Source organism: Aotus nancymaae, unplaced genomic scaffold, assembly GCF_030222135.1.
Source record: "Aotus nancymaae isolate 86718 unplaced genomic scaffold, 86718_ANA_hifiasm-v0.15.2.pri h1tg000072l, whole genome shotgun sequence".
In the NCBI taxonomy this organism is placed as follows: Eukaryota; Metazoa; Chordata; class Mammalia; order Primates; family Aotidae; genus Aotus; species Aotus nancymaae.
The window spans coordinates 12,036,434-12,051,858 of NW_026988487.1; the positions used below are offsets into that span (position 1 = coordinate 12,036,434).

At 44.3% G+C, this 15,425-nt stretch overlaps 1 protein-coding gene across 6 annotated transcripts in view; it reads left to right on the forward strand.

The window, feature by feature from the left end:
- Positions 1-15,425, forward strand: part of NLRP1 (NLR family pyrin domain containing 1) — an 88,062-nt gene that overhangs the window by 22,494 nt on the left and 50,143 nt on the right. For all 6 annotated transcript variants that reach the window (XR_010339130.1, XR_010339131.1, XR_010339132.1 and 3 more), the window contains 2 exons: positions 1,507-3,118; positions 7,537-7,707. Coding sequence is in view for 3 of the 6 variants with exons in the window: in XM_021672759.2 (XP_021528434.2) it covers positions 1,507-3,118; positions 7,537-7,707 (1,783 nt within the window). In the remaining 3 variants the exon portion in view is untranslated. The remainder of the gene's footprint in view (positions 1-1,506; positions 3,119-7,536; positions 7,708-15,425) is intronic.

The following is a 15,425-nucleotide window of genomic DNA, read 5'->3' on the forward strand; positions in this document are numbered from 1 at the left end:
CAGGTGGCTGGCTTGGGTTGGCAAACTTCAGCCAAATCCAGCCAGCCACCTGTTTTTGTGGATTTGACCAGAGTTTGCCAACACTTTGGTCAGGAGCATAACATTAAAATAAACTTGTTAGAGGTACCAAGGGTAAGGGTACAATTTTTAGTCTGGCTTTTCAAGAGGATTTAGCTACACAGCATGGTAACAGAGCCATGAAAACCAGGAGGTTCTGGAGAATGTGGCATCTAGAAGAGCAAAGCCCTTCTGTGGCACCTCAGACAGGCACGAGTGGATCACTTGAAGTCAGGAGTTTGAGACCAGCATGGCCAACATGGTGAAACGAAAATACAAAAATTAGCCAGGCATGATGGCAGTTGCCTGTAATCCCAGCTACTCAGGAGGCTGACGCAAGAGAATCGCTTGAACCTGGGAGACAGAGGTTGCAGTGAGCTGAGATCATGCCACTGCACTCCAGCCTGGGTGACAAGAGTGAAACTCTGTCTCAAAAAAATGAATAAAATAAAATAAAATTCACCTAAGGAGAGAAGGAAGAGGCACTCAAAATACTGTGAAGAACAGAAATTGTGACTGTTGTTCTATTTGGAGTCTGACTAAGACAGGAGCCTGAGGTCCCTCCCTGGGAAACAATCACATACGTGAGCTCAGCTCCTCACAGGTCAGGAGGCATCTTCCATCTGTCTCAGGTTGGGCTCGCCTAGAAGCCTGAGATCGGATTTGCTTGCAGGTGGTTTATTGGGGCAGTGATTGCTTAAAAACATCAACAGGAGAGAGAAGTAAGGCAGGGAAGCCCAAGAAAGGTAGATTATGGAACAGGTTACCTTGCGAGCAACTGAAGTTCCATGCTGCTGCGGATGTCTGGGAGACAGTGAGAACATGCCTGAGTGTTATCTGCCCTGGGGGCAAGGGACCCCCATCTGTTGTCCACTAAGGGCATCTCCTGGACTGCAGTACTATCCCCCAGTATTTCTGGCCCTCCTGGCTGACAGGTGGAGAAAGAGCCCTCAGACAGATGACCAAAGCTGCTGCCAAGAGACACTGTTGGCAGGTACTGCAACAGCAGGAGCTCAGGGGATGCTGTCAGCATCTGCTACACACTCCACTATCTCCTCCACTGTTCCGTGACCTCCTACAACCCCCAGCTTATGGATGAGAAAACTGAGGCTCATAGGAGCTAATGGCCGGCATCATGACCTTAGTGAGGACAGAGAGTTATGTCTGTTTTGTTCACTCTTTATCCCCAACCCCTACAGCAGCACCTGGCACATAGTAAGCACTTAATAAATATTCAGTGATGAAAAGTCATTCAGGGAGTATGACTTGGTTGAGTCAAGACTTGAACTGGGATCTTCTACCCCCAAAGCACATGTTCCTTCTACCACATGGCGAGAACATACCAGTGTCTGCAGCCAGTGCAGTGTGTGTCTTGGAGTAGGTGCCTAAAACAGTTTTTAATTAATTATTCTATTCTCTACCTTTATGTTCCTTCTTTCCCTCCCTTAGGAATCAGAGAAAGAGACCAGAGCCTGTGGAGGGAGAGCAGCTGTTCCAAATGGTCCTGGAAAAATGAGGATTTGAGCCAAAAATTTACACAGCTGCTACTTCTACAAAGGCCTCACCCCAGAAGCCATGAGTGCCTGATCAGGAGAAGATTGCTTCATAATGTGGACGAGGATCAAGGACGTTTAATTGAGATCAGAGACTTATTTCACCCAGGCCTGGATACCCAGGAACCTCTCATAGTCATACTGCAGGGGGCTGCTGGAATTGGGAAGTCAACACTGGCCAGGCGGGTAAGGGAGGCCTGGGAGAGAGGCCAGCTGTATAGGGATTGCTTCCAACATGTCTTCTACTTCAGCTGCAGAGAGCTGGCCCAGTCCAAGGTGCTGAGTCTTGCTGAGCTCATTGGAAAAGACTGGACAGCCACTCAGGCTCCCATTAGACAGATCCTGTCTAGGCCAGAGCGGCTGCTCTTCATCCTCGATGGTGTGGATGAGCCAAAATGGGTCTTGAAGGAGCAGAGTTCCGAGCTCTGTCTGCACTGGAGCCAGCCACAGCCAGCAGATGCACTGCTGGGCAGTTTGCTGGGGAAAACTTTACTTCCCAAGGCATCCTTCCTGATCACTGCTCGGACCACAGTTCTGCAGAGTCTCATTCCTTCTTTGGAGCAGGCACGCTGGGTAGAGGTCCTGGGGTTCTCTGAGTCCAGCAGGAAGGAATATTTCTACAAATATTTCACAGATGAAAGGCAAGCAAGTAGAGCCTTTAGGTTGGTCAAATCAAACAAAGAACTCTGGGCCCTGTGTCTCGTGCCCTGGGTGTCCTGGCTGGCCTGCACTTGCCTAATGCAGCAGATGAAGCAGAAGGAAGAACTCACACTGACCTCCAAGACCACCACGACCCTCTGTCTGCATTACTTTTCCCAGGCTCTCCAAGCTCAGCCATTGGGGTCCCAGCTCCGGGGCTTCTGCTCCCTGGCTGCTGAGGGCATCTGGCAAAGAAAGACCCTTTTCAGTCCAGATGACCTCAAGAAGCATGGGTTAGATGAGGCCATCATCTCCTCCCTCTTGAAGATGGGTATTCTTCAAGAGCACCCCATCCCTCTGAGCTACAGCTTCATTCACCTCTGTTTCCAGGAGTTCTTTGCAGCAATGTCCTGTGCCTTGGAGGATAAGGAGAGAGGTGAACATTCTAATCACATCATGGGTTTGGGAAAGTTGCTAGAAGCATATGGAACACATGACCTGTTCAGGGCACCAACCACACGTTTCCTATTGGGCCTGTTAAGTAAACAAGGGGCGAGAGAGATGGATAACATCTTCGACTGCCGGCTGTCTCAGGAGAGGAAGAGGAGGCTTCTGCAGTGCGCCCAGTTCCTGCAGCCCCCACTGCAGTCACACTCTCTGGAGTTCCTCCACTGTTTGTACGAGACTCAGGGCAAAAGGTTCCTGACACAAATGATGGCCCATTTCCAAGAAGTGTGCATGTGTGTGGAAACAGACATGGAGCTCCTGGTGTGCACTTTCTGCATTAAATTCTGCCACGATGTGAAGAAGCTTCAACTGATTGACAGCAGGCAGCGCGGACCAGCATGGAGCCTTGACAGGGTAGTCCTGTGAGTCCTCTACCTCCCGTGTCTCCAGCTCCTCTGTCAGTCCATAAGCCCAAGTGTCCTGAGCACCAGAGGCACAGTCACTAAGCCTGGTTGGGGGGGTGGGGGTGGCTAAAGAATCAGGGTCGCCAGTGACTTCTAACTGCCCGCTCTGTCCACCTAAGCTCCTCTATAGTATCCAACTGTGGGGCAGACTCTGCTTGCTTCTGGAGACGTCACTGGACCCTGCCTTGTGCTGCCACCTCTCCTCCTACCCTTAGAATGACTACCCATCTTCTCTCCTGGACCTGTTCCCAGCTTCCAGCTGACCTTAGCTACCCCCACACTCCCCAAGGATCAGGGAGCCCCCCCACCCCTGCTCCTCTCTCTGGCCATTCATTCTCTCAAAGAAATTGCTCCTCCAGCTGCTTCAGAAACCCTCTTGATGACGACATTGGCCCTGAGATCTTCCCCATCAGCTATCAAAAAGAGTTTCCTGGCCAGGCACTGTGGCTCATACTTGTAATCCCAGCACTTTGGGAGGCTGAGACAGGCAGATCACGAGGTCAAGGGATCGAGGCCATCTTGGCCAACATGGTGAAACTCCCTCTCTACTAAAAATACAAAAATTATCTGGGTGTGGTTGTGGGCACCTGTAGTCCCACCTACTCAGGAGGCTGCGGCAGGAGAATTGCTTGAACCCAGGAGCTGAGATTGCGCCATTGCACTCCAGCCTGGGTGACAGTGACTCTGTCTGAAAAAAAAAAAAAAGTTTGCTATTTTTCCCTGCAAAACTGACTTCATAATTCTTTGTGACTGTGGTGCCACCGTTGCCCCAGGCACTCAACATGAAACCCACTCTCTGGTTTCGCAAGAGCAGCTTCCTCTAGGCATTCTCTAGCCCAGCAACACTCAGAACTTCCCCATCCCGGTTCCCCCACCTCTGCCGCAGTATAGATCACATGGTATTGGTATGTGTCTGTGTCCTGCTTTAGATGATTCATTCGATATTTATTAAGCACTGATTCTATGCCAGGCCCTACAGATGACAGATTAAAAAACACAATCCTGGCCGGGCATGGTGGCCCACACCTATAATCCCAGCACTTTAGGAGGCCAAGCTGGGAGGATCACAAGGTCAAGAGATTGAGACCATCCTGGCCAACATGGTGAAACCCTGTGTCTACTAAAAATACAAAAATTAGCCAGTCATGGTGGCAGGCACCTGTAATTCCAGCTACTCGGGAGGCTGAGGCAGGAGAATCACTTGAACCTGGGAGGTGGAGGTTGCAGTGAGCCAAGATTGTGCCATTGGACTCCAGCCTAGAAAACAAGAGCAAGATTCCATCTCAATAAATAAATAAAAATGCAAAAATTAGCTGGGCATGGTGGCTCATGCCTTAGTTCCAAGTATTCCGGAGGCTGAGGCAGGAGAATTGCTTGAAGCTTGTAATAAGCTGAACTCTTGCCACTGCACTCCAGCCTGGCAACAGAGCAAGACTCCATCTCAGAAACAGAAACAAAAACACACCAAAAAAGAGCACAATCCCTGCCTTAAGGAGCTCAAAAAACAGGGGAGAAGACAAACATTTCATTTAATACTGACAACAGGGTGTGGTGCCTACAACAGTAGAGATATGGACAAGGTACTGTGGTGTGGCCCAAGGAAGGGAGTGATCACATGAGTGGACAAAAAAGAAAAGATTCTCAGAGGAAGAAATGTTTGATGTGGGTCTTTATATTCATATTTTTAAAACTTTTTCTCACAATAAAACTCATGTTCATTAAAATATATATATACAAAATATATATATATATATACATATATATATATATTTTTTTTTTTTTTGAGACAGAATCTTGCTCTGTCACCCAGGCTGGAGTGCAATGGCACACTCTCTGCTCACTGCAACCTTTGCCTCTCGAGTTCAAGCAATTCTCGTTCCTCAGCCTCCCGAGTAGCTGGGATTACAGGCGTGCGCCACCACACCCAGCTAATTTTTTTTGTCTTTTTAATAGAGATGGGGTTTCACCACGTTGGCCAGGCTGGTCTCGATTTCCTGACCTCAAATGATCTGCCTGCCTCAACCTTCCAACGTGCTGGGATTATAGGCATAAGCCACCATGCCTGGCCCTTCTTATATTTTTAAGCCACCATGCCCGGCCCTTCTTATATTCTTAAAATATATACAACACCATTTTGAATGACGACATGCTATTCCATAGGGAAGTGCCATGGCTAATTTGACCATTCTCCTATTCTTGGCCATTGTAAGCTGTTTCTAGTTATTCATAATTATAAATGTGGGGTAGGCCTTAAAGGATCTGGATACAGGTATTCCAAGTGGCAGTGGACCAATGGGAGACCTTCAGAAGAGTTCCAAGCAGCCAGAGGCAGAGGCCAGATGGTGGCTGGCCGGGGGTGGGTACTGGGATGGGTAAGGGGAACCAGGAACACCAGACCAGAGAAGACAGTTTGGGATAGGTGGGAGCAAGTAGGGCCTTAAGAGAATGCCATGGGAAAGTCAGAGGCTTCAGCTGCAAGTGGGAGGGGAAATTTTAAAGGAAGCGAGTCAGCTAGGCAAGGCAGAGAGAAGAGTAAGAAGGCTACTATAAACAACAAAGTGAAAGTTTAGGAAGAAAGGGTGGAGGTTGGCCAAGGGCTGTGGGAAGGAAGAGGAGAACCAACCAGAGATATTAAGGAAATGAAGATGGCAGGATGAAAGGTTTCAGATTGTGATTAAGCATTGTGTGTTTTCAATATAAACTTAATTTTTTTTTTTTTTTTTTTTTTTTTGAGATGGAGTTTCGCTCTTGTTACCCAGGCTGGAGTGCAATGGCGCGATCTTGGCTCACTACAACCTCCACCTCCTGGGTTCAGGCAATTCTCCTGCCTCAGCCTCCTGAGTAGCTGAGATTACAGGCACACGCCACCATGCCCAGCTAATTTTTTGTATTAGTAGAGACAGGGTTTCACCATGTTGACCAGGATGGTCTCGATCTCTTGACCTCGTGATCCACCCGCCTCGGCCTCCCAAAGTGCTGGGATTACAGGCTTGAGCCACCGCACCCGGCCTAAACTTAATTTTTTTCCAGTCCTCTTAATTAAAGATGGCAAATGCTGACAGAAATTAAAAAATTTTAATGTATTTTTCAAGTTTCACAAAACTAAGCAAATGTAAAAGAAATTCAAATAAACTTTCATTTATGGCTTTTTTTTTTGAGTGGGGGGGATAAGTCTCGCCCTTGTTGCCCTGGCTAGAGGGCAATGGCACGATCTCAGCTCACTGCAACCTCCGCTTCCTGGGTTCAAGCGATTCTCCTGCCTTAGCCTCCCAAGTAGCTGGGATTACAGGCGCCTGCTACCACCGCCGGCTGGCTTATTTTTGTATTTTTAGTAGAGATGGGGTTTCACCATGTTGGCCAGGCTGGTCTCAAACCCCTGACCTCAGGTGATCCGCCCGCCTCGACCTTCCAAAGTGCTGGGATTACAAGCATGAGCTACCACATCCAGCCTCATTTATGGCTTTTTTACTTCTCTCTGTGTCTGTGTGTGTGTGTGTGTGTGTGTGTCTGTGTGTGTGTGTGTGTTTGAGATGGAATCCCGCTGTGTCTCCTAGGAATAGTGCAGTGGCATGACCATACCTTACTGTGCAACATTGGCCTTCCAGGTTCAAGCCATTCTCCCACCTCAGCCTCCTGAGTAGCTGGGACTACAGGTGCACACTACCACATTGGCTATGCTTTTTTTATTTTTTGTGGAAACAGGATCTTACTATGTTGCCCAGGCTGGTCTCAAACTCCTGAGCTGAATCGATCTTCCTGCCTTTTCCTCCTAAAGTACTGGGATTATAGGCATGAGTCACTACGCTCAGCTGGCTTTTTCTATATGTTTATAGTACTTGTACTTCCACAATTATTAAAACTTAAACTGCTCTAGGACTTTTGGGATACTCTGTAGTAGTTGTTAATCCTCACACACCCCTCTGCAGCAGATGCTATTGCTGTCCTGTTTTTACAGCCAAGGAGACGGAGTGAGGCACAGAGATGCAGAGCCCATGTGCAGGCAGCTCCTTGCCTCTGCTCCTTGCCCCCGCACAGCAAGAGGCCAGGTCCTATACCAAGCACCGAAGATTTAAAAAAAAAAAGACAAGTGTCTGTGTCTGCCCTCAAGGAACTCTCAGACTGAGGGAGAAACAGACATACAAAATGAACACTTCAGTGTCCCATGGTAAGGGCTGTAGAATGAGGAGTCACATGGAGGAGAGGGATCTAGCCCTAGGTGACAGGAGCAGATAGGGAGGCTGGTCGGTACTGGGGATGGCACTGCCTACTGTGGTCTGGTGCTCAGGGGGACAGATTTCAACTGTGCTGTGCAGGGCTGGGCACCTCAAACCCCCCACACACAACACATCTCTCCTGTCCTCCTTTCTCTCCCTCAGGTTCAGGTGGGTCACAGCCACAGATGCCTATTGGCAGATTCTCTTCTCCGTTCTCAAGGTCACTGGAAGCCTGAAGGAGCTGGACCTAAGTGGAAACTTGCTTAGCCTCTCTGCAGTGCAGAGTCTTTGTGAGACCCTGAGATACCCTCGCTGCCTCCTGGAGACCCTGCGGTGAGTCTGGCCTGGATTCTGTTCTGAAGCAAGGATGGGGAGGAGATCCAAGGCAGAAGCTGAGTCTGGCCTGAGGGATTTGCCTTCGTATTCATCAGATACTCGTTGAGGCCCTCTCTGGCCAGTGTGACTTTGCTAAACAAACACAGACAGGATGTTTTGCTTATACACACACACAAAATTCTCTCATGAAGTGAGGCTTGAGGGAGGTCTGAAGAATACAGAGGATTGAACTAAGCAAAGCAGGAGGGAAAAAGTTTCAGGCAAAAAGAATAGCATGTACAAAGGCTCTGTGCAGAAGGCAGGAAGAGGCAGTCAAGAAATTGAAAGCAGGCCAGTGTGGCTGGAGGGCAGATAGCAAAGGAGGGAGATAAGATTTCAGATACCAACAAGAACCAGACTATGCAAGCCTTGTGTGCCATGTTGGATTTGGGGTTTTTTCCTGATGGAGTGAGATTTTAAGCAGAAGATTGACAAGATCAGTATGTTTTCTTTTTTTTTTTTTTTCTTTTTTCTTTTTTTAAAGATGGGGTTTCACCATGTTGGTCAGGCTGGTCTTGAACTCCCAACCTCAGATGATCCACCCGCCTTGACCTCCAAAGTGCTTGGATTACAGGCGTGAGCCACCACGCCCAGCCAAGATCAGTATATTTTCAAAATAGAAGCTGGCTGCAACATGGAAAATGGATTTGAAGAGTGCAAAAGTAGAGGTTGGGAAACCAATTAGTAAGAAAATTGAGTAGTTCTTGCAAAGATGATGATAGCTTGGACTAAGGAAAATTATAGTAGTTTTTGTAACAGACAGCACAGCTTAGACTATGGTATTGGCAATGGATATGGAACAGTGGCTAGATGTAAGAGATCTTTAAAAGTAAAATCAACTGGGCTGAGTAATTGATTGAAATTAGGGAAAAATGAAGAGGAAGATATCAAGGATGATTTTAGGTTTCTGACCAAAGCAACTCATGAGATAGTGGCACCTACATTACGATGGAGAATACTAAAAGAAAAGTGATTGGGGGGGTGGAGTGTCATGAGTGTGATCTCATGTTTGCTGGTTTCAAGATCCTTTCAAGGTATCCAAGTGGACATGCCAAGCAGGTATCAAATAAAGCTCTATAAAAACAAATCTCAACAAATTTGAAAGGACTAAAATCATACAAATTATATTCTCTGACCATGATAAAATGAAATTAGAAATCAACAATAGAAGGAAATTTGAGGAGTTCATAAATACACTGAAATAGCAACATACTTCTAAATAACCAAGGGTCAAAGAAGTAATTACAAAGGACGTTAGAAAATACTTTGAAAGGGATGAAAACAAAATTACAACATGCCAAAATGCACTGGATGCAGCTAATGCAGTGCTTAAAGGGAAATTTATAGTTATAAATGCCTCTATTTAGAACAAAAAAAGGAAAGATAGGGCCAGACATGGTGGCTCATGCCTATCTATAATCCCAAAGGTCTGGAAGGCCAAGGCAGGACAATTGCCTTAGATCAGGAGTTTAAGACCAGCCTGGGCAACATAGAGAGACCCTGTCTCTACAAAAACATAAAATAAAAAATTAGTTGAGAATGATATGTGCCTGTTGTCCTAGCTACTTGGGAGGCTGAGGTGGAGGATTCACTTGAGCCCAGGAGTTCAATATTAGAGTGAGATATGATTATGCCACTGCACTCCAAGCTGGGCAACAGAAACAGACTTTATCTCTAAAAAAAATACTCAAAATGTTTAAAAAATTAATGAAGAAAAAGAAAAGATACCCATACACACCTATTAGAGTGGCCAAAATCCAAAACACTGACAGCACCAAATGCTGGTGAGGATGTAGAACAACAGGAAATCTCATTCATTGCTAGTGGGGATAGAAAATGATACAGCCACTTTGGAATACAGTTTGGCCATTTTCTACAAAACAAAATAAACTTTCACCATATGATCCAGCCATTGCACTCCTTGATATTTACCCAAATGAATTGAAAACCTCTGTCCACACAAAAACCTGCACATGCATGTTTACAACAGCTTTGTTCATAATTGCCAAAACGTGGAAGCAAGATGTCCTTCAGGAAGTGAATGGACAAATAAATTGAGATACAAACAGACAATGGACTATTATTCAATGCTAAAGAGAAATAAACTATCAAGCTGCAAAAAGATATGGAGAAATTTTAAATGCACGTTACTAAAAGAAGCCAAACTGAAAAGGCTACAGGCTGTATGATTCCAACTATATGACATTCTGGAAAAGGCAAAACCAAGGAGATAATTAAAAAGTTAGTGGTTTCCAGGGCTTGAGGGAAAGGAGGAATTAATAGAGCACAGAAGAGTTTTAGGGCAGTGAAACTATTCTATCTACTATAATCATGGGTTAGCGTTAGGATTAAGGTTAGGGTTAGAGTTAGTATGTATTATTATACAGCTGTCAAAATCCACAGAATGTACACCAAGAGTGAGCCCTAATGTAAACTATGGACTTTGGGTGATGATGTGTCCATGTCAGTTTATCAATTGTAACAAATGTCACCACAATGTACTAATGTACAGCATGTCAATAGTGGGAAAGATTGTATGAGGGATGTGGGGACAGGGAGTATATGGGAACTCTCTGTACTTTTTGCTCAATTTTACTGCAACTCTAAAACTACTCTGAAAAATAAAGTCTGTTAAAGAAAACGAAAGAGAACAAGAAGAGGAAGAATCTCAAATCAGTAACCTAAACTTAAACTTTAACAATTTTTTTTCCTTAGGTCTTTCATGTTAGTAAAGAAATTTTTTAAAAAAAAAAAGCAAACAAAACCAAAAGCAAGCAGGGGAAAAGAAATAATAAAGACTAGAGTAGAGATAAATGAAACGGTATAGAAAACACTTCAGAAAATCCATGAAACTAAGAGTTAATTCTTTAAAAATACCAACAAAATTGACAGCTTTTAGCTGAACTAACTAAAATTAAAAGTAAGAAGATTCAGATTACTAAATACAGAAATAAAAGATGGGGCATCACAACTGAACTTACAGGAATAAAAGAATTATAAGGGAATATTATGAAATATTGTAAGCCAACAAATTAGATAACCCAGATGAAATGGGCCAACTTCCAGAAAAACACAAATACCTAAACTGACTTAAAGAACAAATACAAAATCTTAATAGACCTATAACAAAGACAGATATTGAATTAGTAAGTAAAAAACTTTCTATGAAACAAACAAAGTCCAGATCCAGATGGTTTTACTGGCGAATTCTACCAAATATTTAAAGAAGAATTAACACTTAGTTTTTCAAACTCTTCCAAAAATATCAGAAAGCCAATTCGTTCTATGAGATCAATATTACCCTGACATCAAAATTAGACTAAGATAATCAAAAGCATCACAAGAGAAAAAAAAATCTACAGGTTAACATCCTTTATGAATATATATATGTGAAATTTCATAACAAAATACTGGAAACATATAAAAAGGATTGTAGACCATGACCAAATGGGATTTATCCCAAGAATGCAAATTGGGTTTAACCTAGGAAAACTGATCAATGTAATGCAACATGTTAATAGAATAAAGAACACAAACTAATGATTATCTCAAAGACAAAAAAAAAAAAAAGCATTTGACAAAAATCCAACACCTTTCACATTGATAACACTCAGCAAACTAGAAATAAAAGGAAACTTTATCAACCTGATAAAGTTGTTAGCAGTGAAAAACCCACAGCTAACATTATACTTAATGGTGGATGACTGAGTGCTTTCCCCCTAAGATTAGGAATAAGACAAAGATGTCTGTTCTTGCCATTTCTATTCAACATTGTACTCGAGGTTCTATCCAGGGCAATTAAGCAAGAAAATGAAATTAATGGCTTCTAGATTGAAAAGAAAGTAATTAAACTATTATTTGCAGGTGACATTATGTTGTATGTAGAAAATCCTAAGGAATCTAAAATATTAAAATTAGGGCCAGGCATGGTGGCTCATACCTATAATCCCAGCACTTTGGGAGGCTTAGATGGGTGGATTCCTTGAGTTCAGGAGTTCAAGACCAACCTGGGCAATATGGCAAAACCCTGCCTCTATCAAAAATGCAACAAATTAGCTGGGCATTGTGGCACACGCCTGCAGTCCCAGCTACTCAGGAGGCTAAGGTGGGAGAATCGCTTCAGCCCGGTAGGCAGAGGTAACAGTGAGCTGAGATTATGCCACTGCACTCCAACCTGGGTGACAGAGGGAGACCCTGTTAAAAAAAAAAAAAAAAAAAAAAAAAAAAAATTTCAGCAAGGTTTCAGGAAACAAGAACAATATACAAAAATTAGTGGTACTTTTATACACCAACAGTGAATAATCCAAAAATTAAAATAGAAAAACAATAAATTTAACAAAAGAAAACTTGTACACTGGAAACTACAAAACAAAAATTGTTGAAAGAAATTACATAAGACCTAAATAAATGAAAAGATGTCCCATGTTCATAGATTGAAAGACTTGATATTATTAAAATGGCAGTACCCTCCAAACTGATCTACAGATTCAATACAATCCCTATGGACAAGCTGATTCAAAAATTCATGGGCAAAAATAAGATTGTATGTCAAGCCTGGGGAACACCCCAAGCCCAGTGTTTAATGGCCTGACAAAGAAGAGCCAACAAACAAGCCTGAGAAGGAGGGGCCACATAGATGAAAGGGACACCAGGAGAGAGTGGTGTCATGGAACCCAACAGAACAGAGGGTCTCAAGGAGGTCAGCAGGGGCTACTGCTGCTGGGAGGTCAAGTAAGATAAGGACTGAAATGTGTCCACTGGATTAGAGATAGAAAAGTCATGAATAACCTCAGCAGAAGTAGCTTATGTAACATGAAGAGGCTGGAATGCAGACTGGAATGGATTAAAGAGGGAGAGAGAGGTAAAAAATGAGACCACAAATTTACTTTCTTCAAAGACTTTGGTAGTGAAAGGGAGGAAAGCACTAAAGCAGAGGGGATGGTGGGCTGAGTAAATGTGTGTGTCCATCTGCTTACTTGCATTTAAGAAGGAAAAGATCTCAGTTTGAGTATCAGTGGAGGAGGAGTGATAAAATATACAAGAAGGAGAAGGAGTTATTGATGGCTCTCTATCCTCAGAGGAAGCGAGTAGGAGAAAGAGTGGCCTTGGAAGAGGAAGGAAATGTTTCTCTACTGTAACAGGAGGGGAGATAAGGACAGGGAAGATAAGGATAGGTTTCATTCTGAGAAGCTGAGAGGTTCCCACTGATGGCATGATTTTTCTCTGAGAAATAGGAATTTTGAGTTGTTTGCTAGGAGTGAGTGTGAGGATTGAGGTGCTGGAGGTTTGAAAAAGACAAGATCTTCAAATGGCCGGAGGACAGCATGAGATCTCTGCCTGTCAGGCATTGCTGTAACCCACGTGAGGGTTGTGGTCATGATTCAAGATGGCAGCCACCTACTCTATTGCACAGGTGGGAGTTGGGGTGGAGAGTGGGAAGATAGTAGAGTTCAGGGTTAGCCAGGGGAATGTGATGGAAGGTCAGAGGGTAAGAAATTCACTGCCGGTGAAGGATCATAGAAGCTAAGCTACATTCCAAGGAAAGTGAAGAAAAGAAAGTGATAAGAGATTGAGAGAAAGGAGATGGCAAGAAAGGAAAGCAACCAAGAGGTTGCTCATTGAAAAGGAGTTACAGTGGGAGAAGTTGAGCAGGCAGAGTAAGGAGGCAAGCCTAGCCTTGTGCTGGGATTTTCAATATCCATATAAAGCTGCTCTACCACCCCTAAAACCTACCCAAGGAGAACCACCAGAGTCCAGTAAAAATGTTTTTGAGTAGGACTCAGGAATCCTGGTTCTACCTCAAACTTCACACCCCAGTAGGAAGACACTAATCTTCAGTGTACTCTTTACAACATTGGCATAGAACCTTACAATCTCAAACCCAAACACCTTCATATCCATTAATTCCTTGGGCCTTCCCAAAAAACAAAACAAAACAAAAAAAAACACTGTGTAAAAATGGCAGAGCAGGGACAATTATTTCTATTTTCCATATATGACGAAATGGGCTGGGGAAGGACTTTCCCTGGAGCCAGACACACACAGGTTCAAATCTTGCCTCTATCAGTTACAAATTGAAAACTACAGGTAGGTTTCTTTATCAAGTTTCAGTTTGATTTACTCATTAATAACATGGATTCACCATGTCTATTGCAGAAGGTGGCTACAAAGTCAAAGGAGATCATGCATGCTATGTACTTAGGACATGTATGCTATATACTTAGGATCATGTATGCTATGTACTTAGTGCCTAAGTTGTCCTAAGAGGCTCAGGGAAATTAACAACTTGCCAAATTCACATAGTTAGCAATGGGAGAACAGGACACAACTCAGTGAGGGGGTGACCCAGCAACACCTACCTCCTCTGTGTCAGGTAAGCCAGGGCCTGATTAATTCTAGCTCACTGATTGGATCACCTATGAGCTGAGGCTCCACGGTCCCATCAGACTTCACCTACAAAACACAAATTCAAAGACAAATTTATTAAGAAATTCAAGATGGTGTCCATAGAGCATTAACCCTCAATCTAGAAGGGTCCTCCTCACACCCCTGCCAATTGCAGGTCCTTCTGAGCATGGGGCCCTGTGCAGCTGCCCTGGTTGTACACCAATGAAACTGACACTCTTCTCACATCTACTTTCTCATTAAGTGACAGCAGCTTCTACTCTGAATACAATCTAGAAGCCTCCCTGGACTCCACTGAGTAACACAGGGTCTACTTAAAACATCTCCCAAAAGTCACTATTCTGATCCAGTTGTTCATCCTCCCACCCAGACCCCCTGCCTCCTGCCTCTCCCTATCCAGCCCCCTCAGAGATCTTTCTCTTTTTTTTGGAGATGGAGTTCTGCTCTGTCGCCCAGACTGGAGTCCAGTGGCACGATCTCGGCTCACTGCAACCTCCTTCAGGGACTTTTCTAAAGCAATGCAGAGACTACATCACTGGTGTCCTCAAAAACTTTTATGGGCTCATCACTGCCCTGGGGAAATAGGTTTCAACATCTTATAATGGCATCCAAGACCTACCACCATCATGATATTTTCTAGCTTTACCCTCAAACTTTCTCTCTACCTGGGTAGCCTTTATGCCAACATCACTACACTAACTGCATGCTGTGATTTCACATCTGCCCTACCAGCCATACACACCCCTGCCTCTGCCCTCACTTCAGTGAACTACTCATATAAGGCTCACCTTTTCCTCCCTGCCTTGACAATCACTCATTCCTCTGCCTTCAGCTGTACCTGACTTGCCCCTCTTTTGTTGCTATTTCATTCATTTATTTACTACATCCTTACTAAGCACCTACTGTATGCTAGATCCTGCTCTGGACACTGGGATATGACTAGAAAATGGGGCCTGGCATGGTGGCTCATGCCTGTAATCCTAACACTTTGGGAGGCCGAGGTGGGTGGACCCCTGAAGTCAGAACTTAAAGGCCAGCCTGGCCAACATGGTGAAACTTCGTCTGTACTAAAAATACAAAAATTAGTTGGGCGTGGTGGCACATGCCTGTAATCCCAGCTACTTGGGAAGCTGAGGCAGGAGAATCACTTGAACCCAGGGGGGTGGTTGCAGTGAGCCGAGATGGCGGCACTGCACTCCAGCCTGGGCGAAAGAGCAAGACTCCATCTCAAACAAAAAGAAAGAAAATGGGCAAAATTCCTTCCTAAAGGA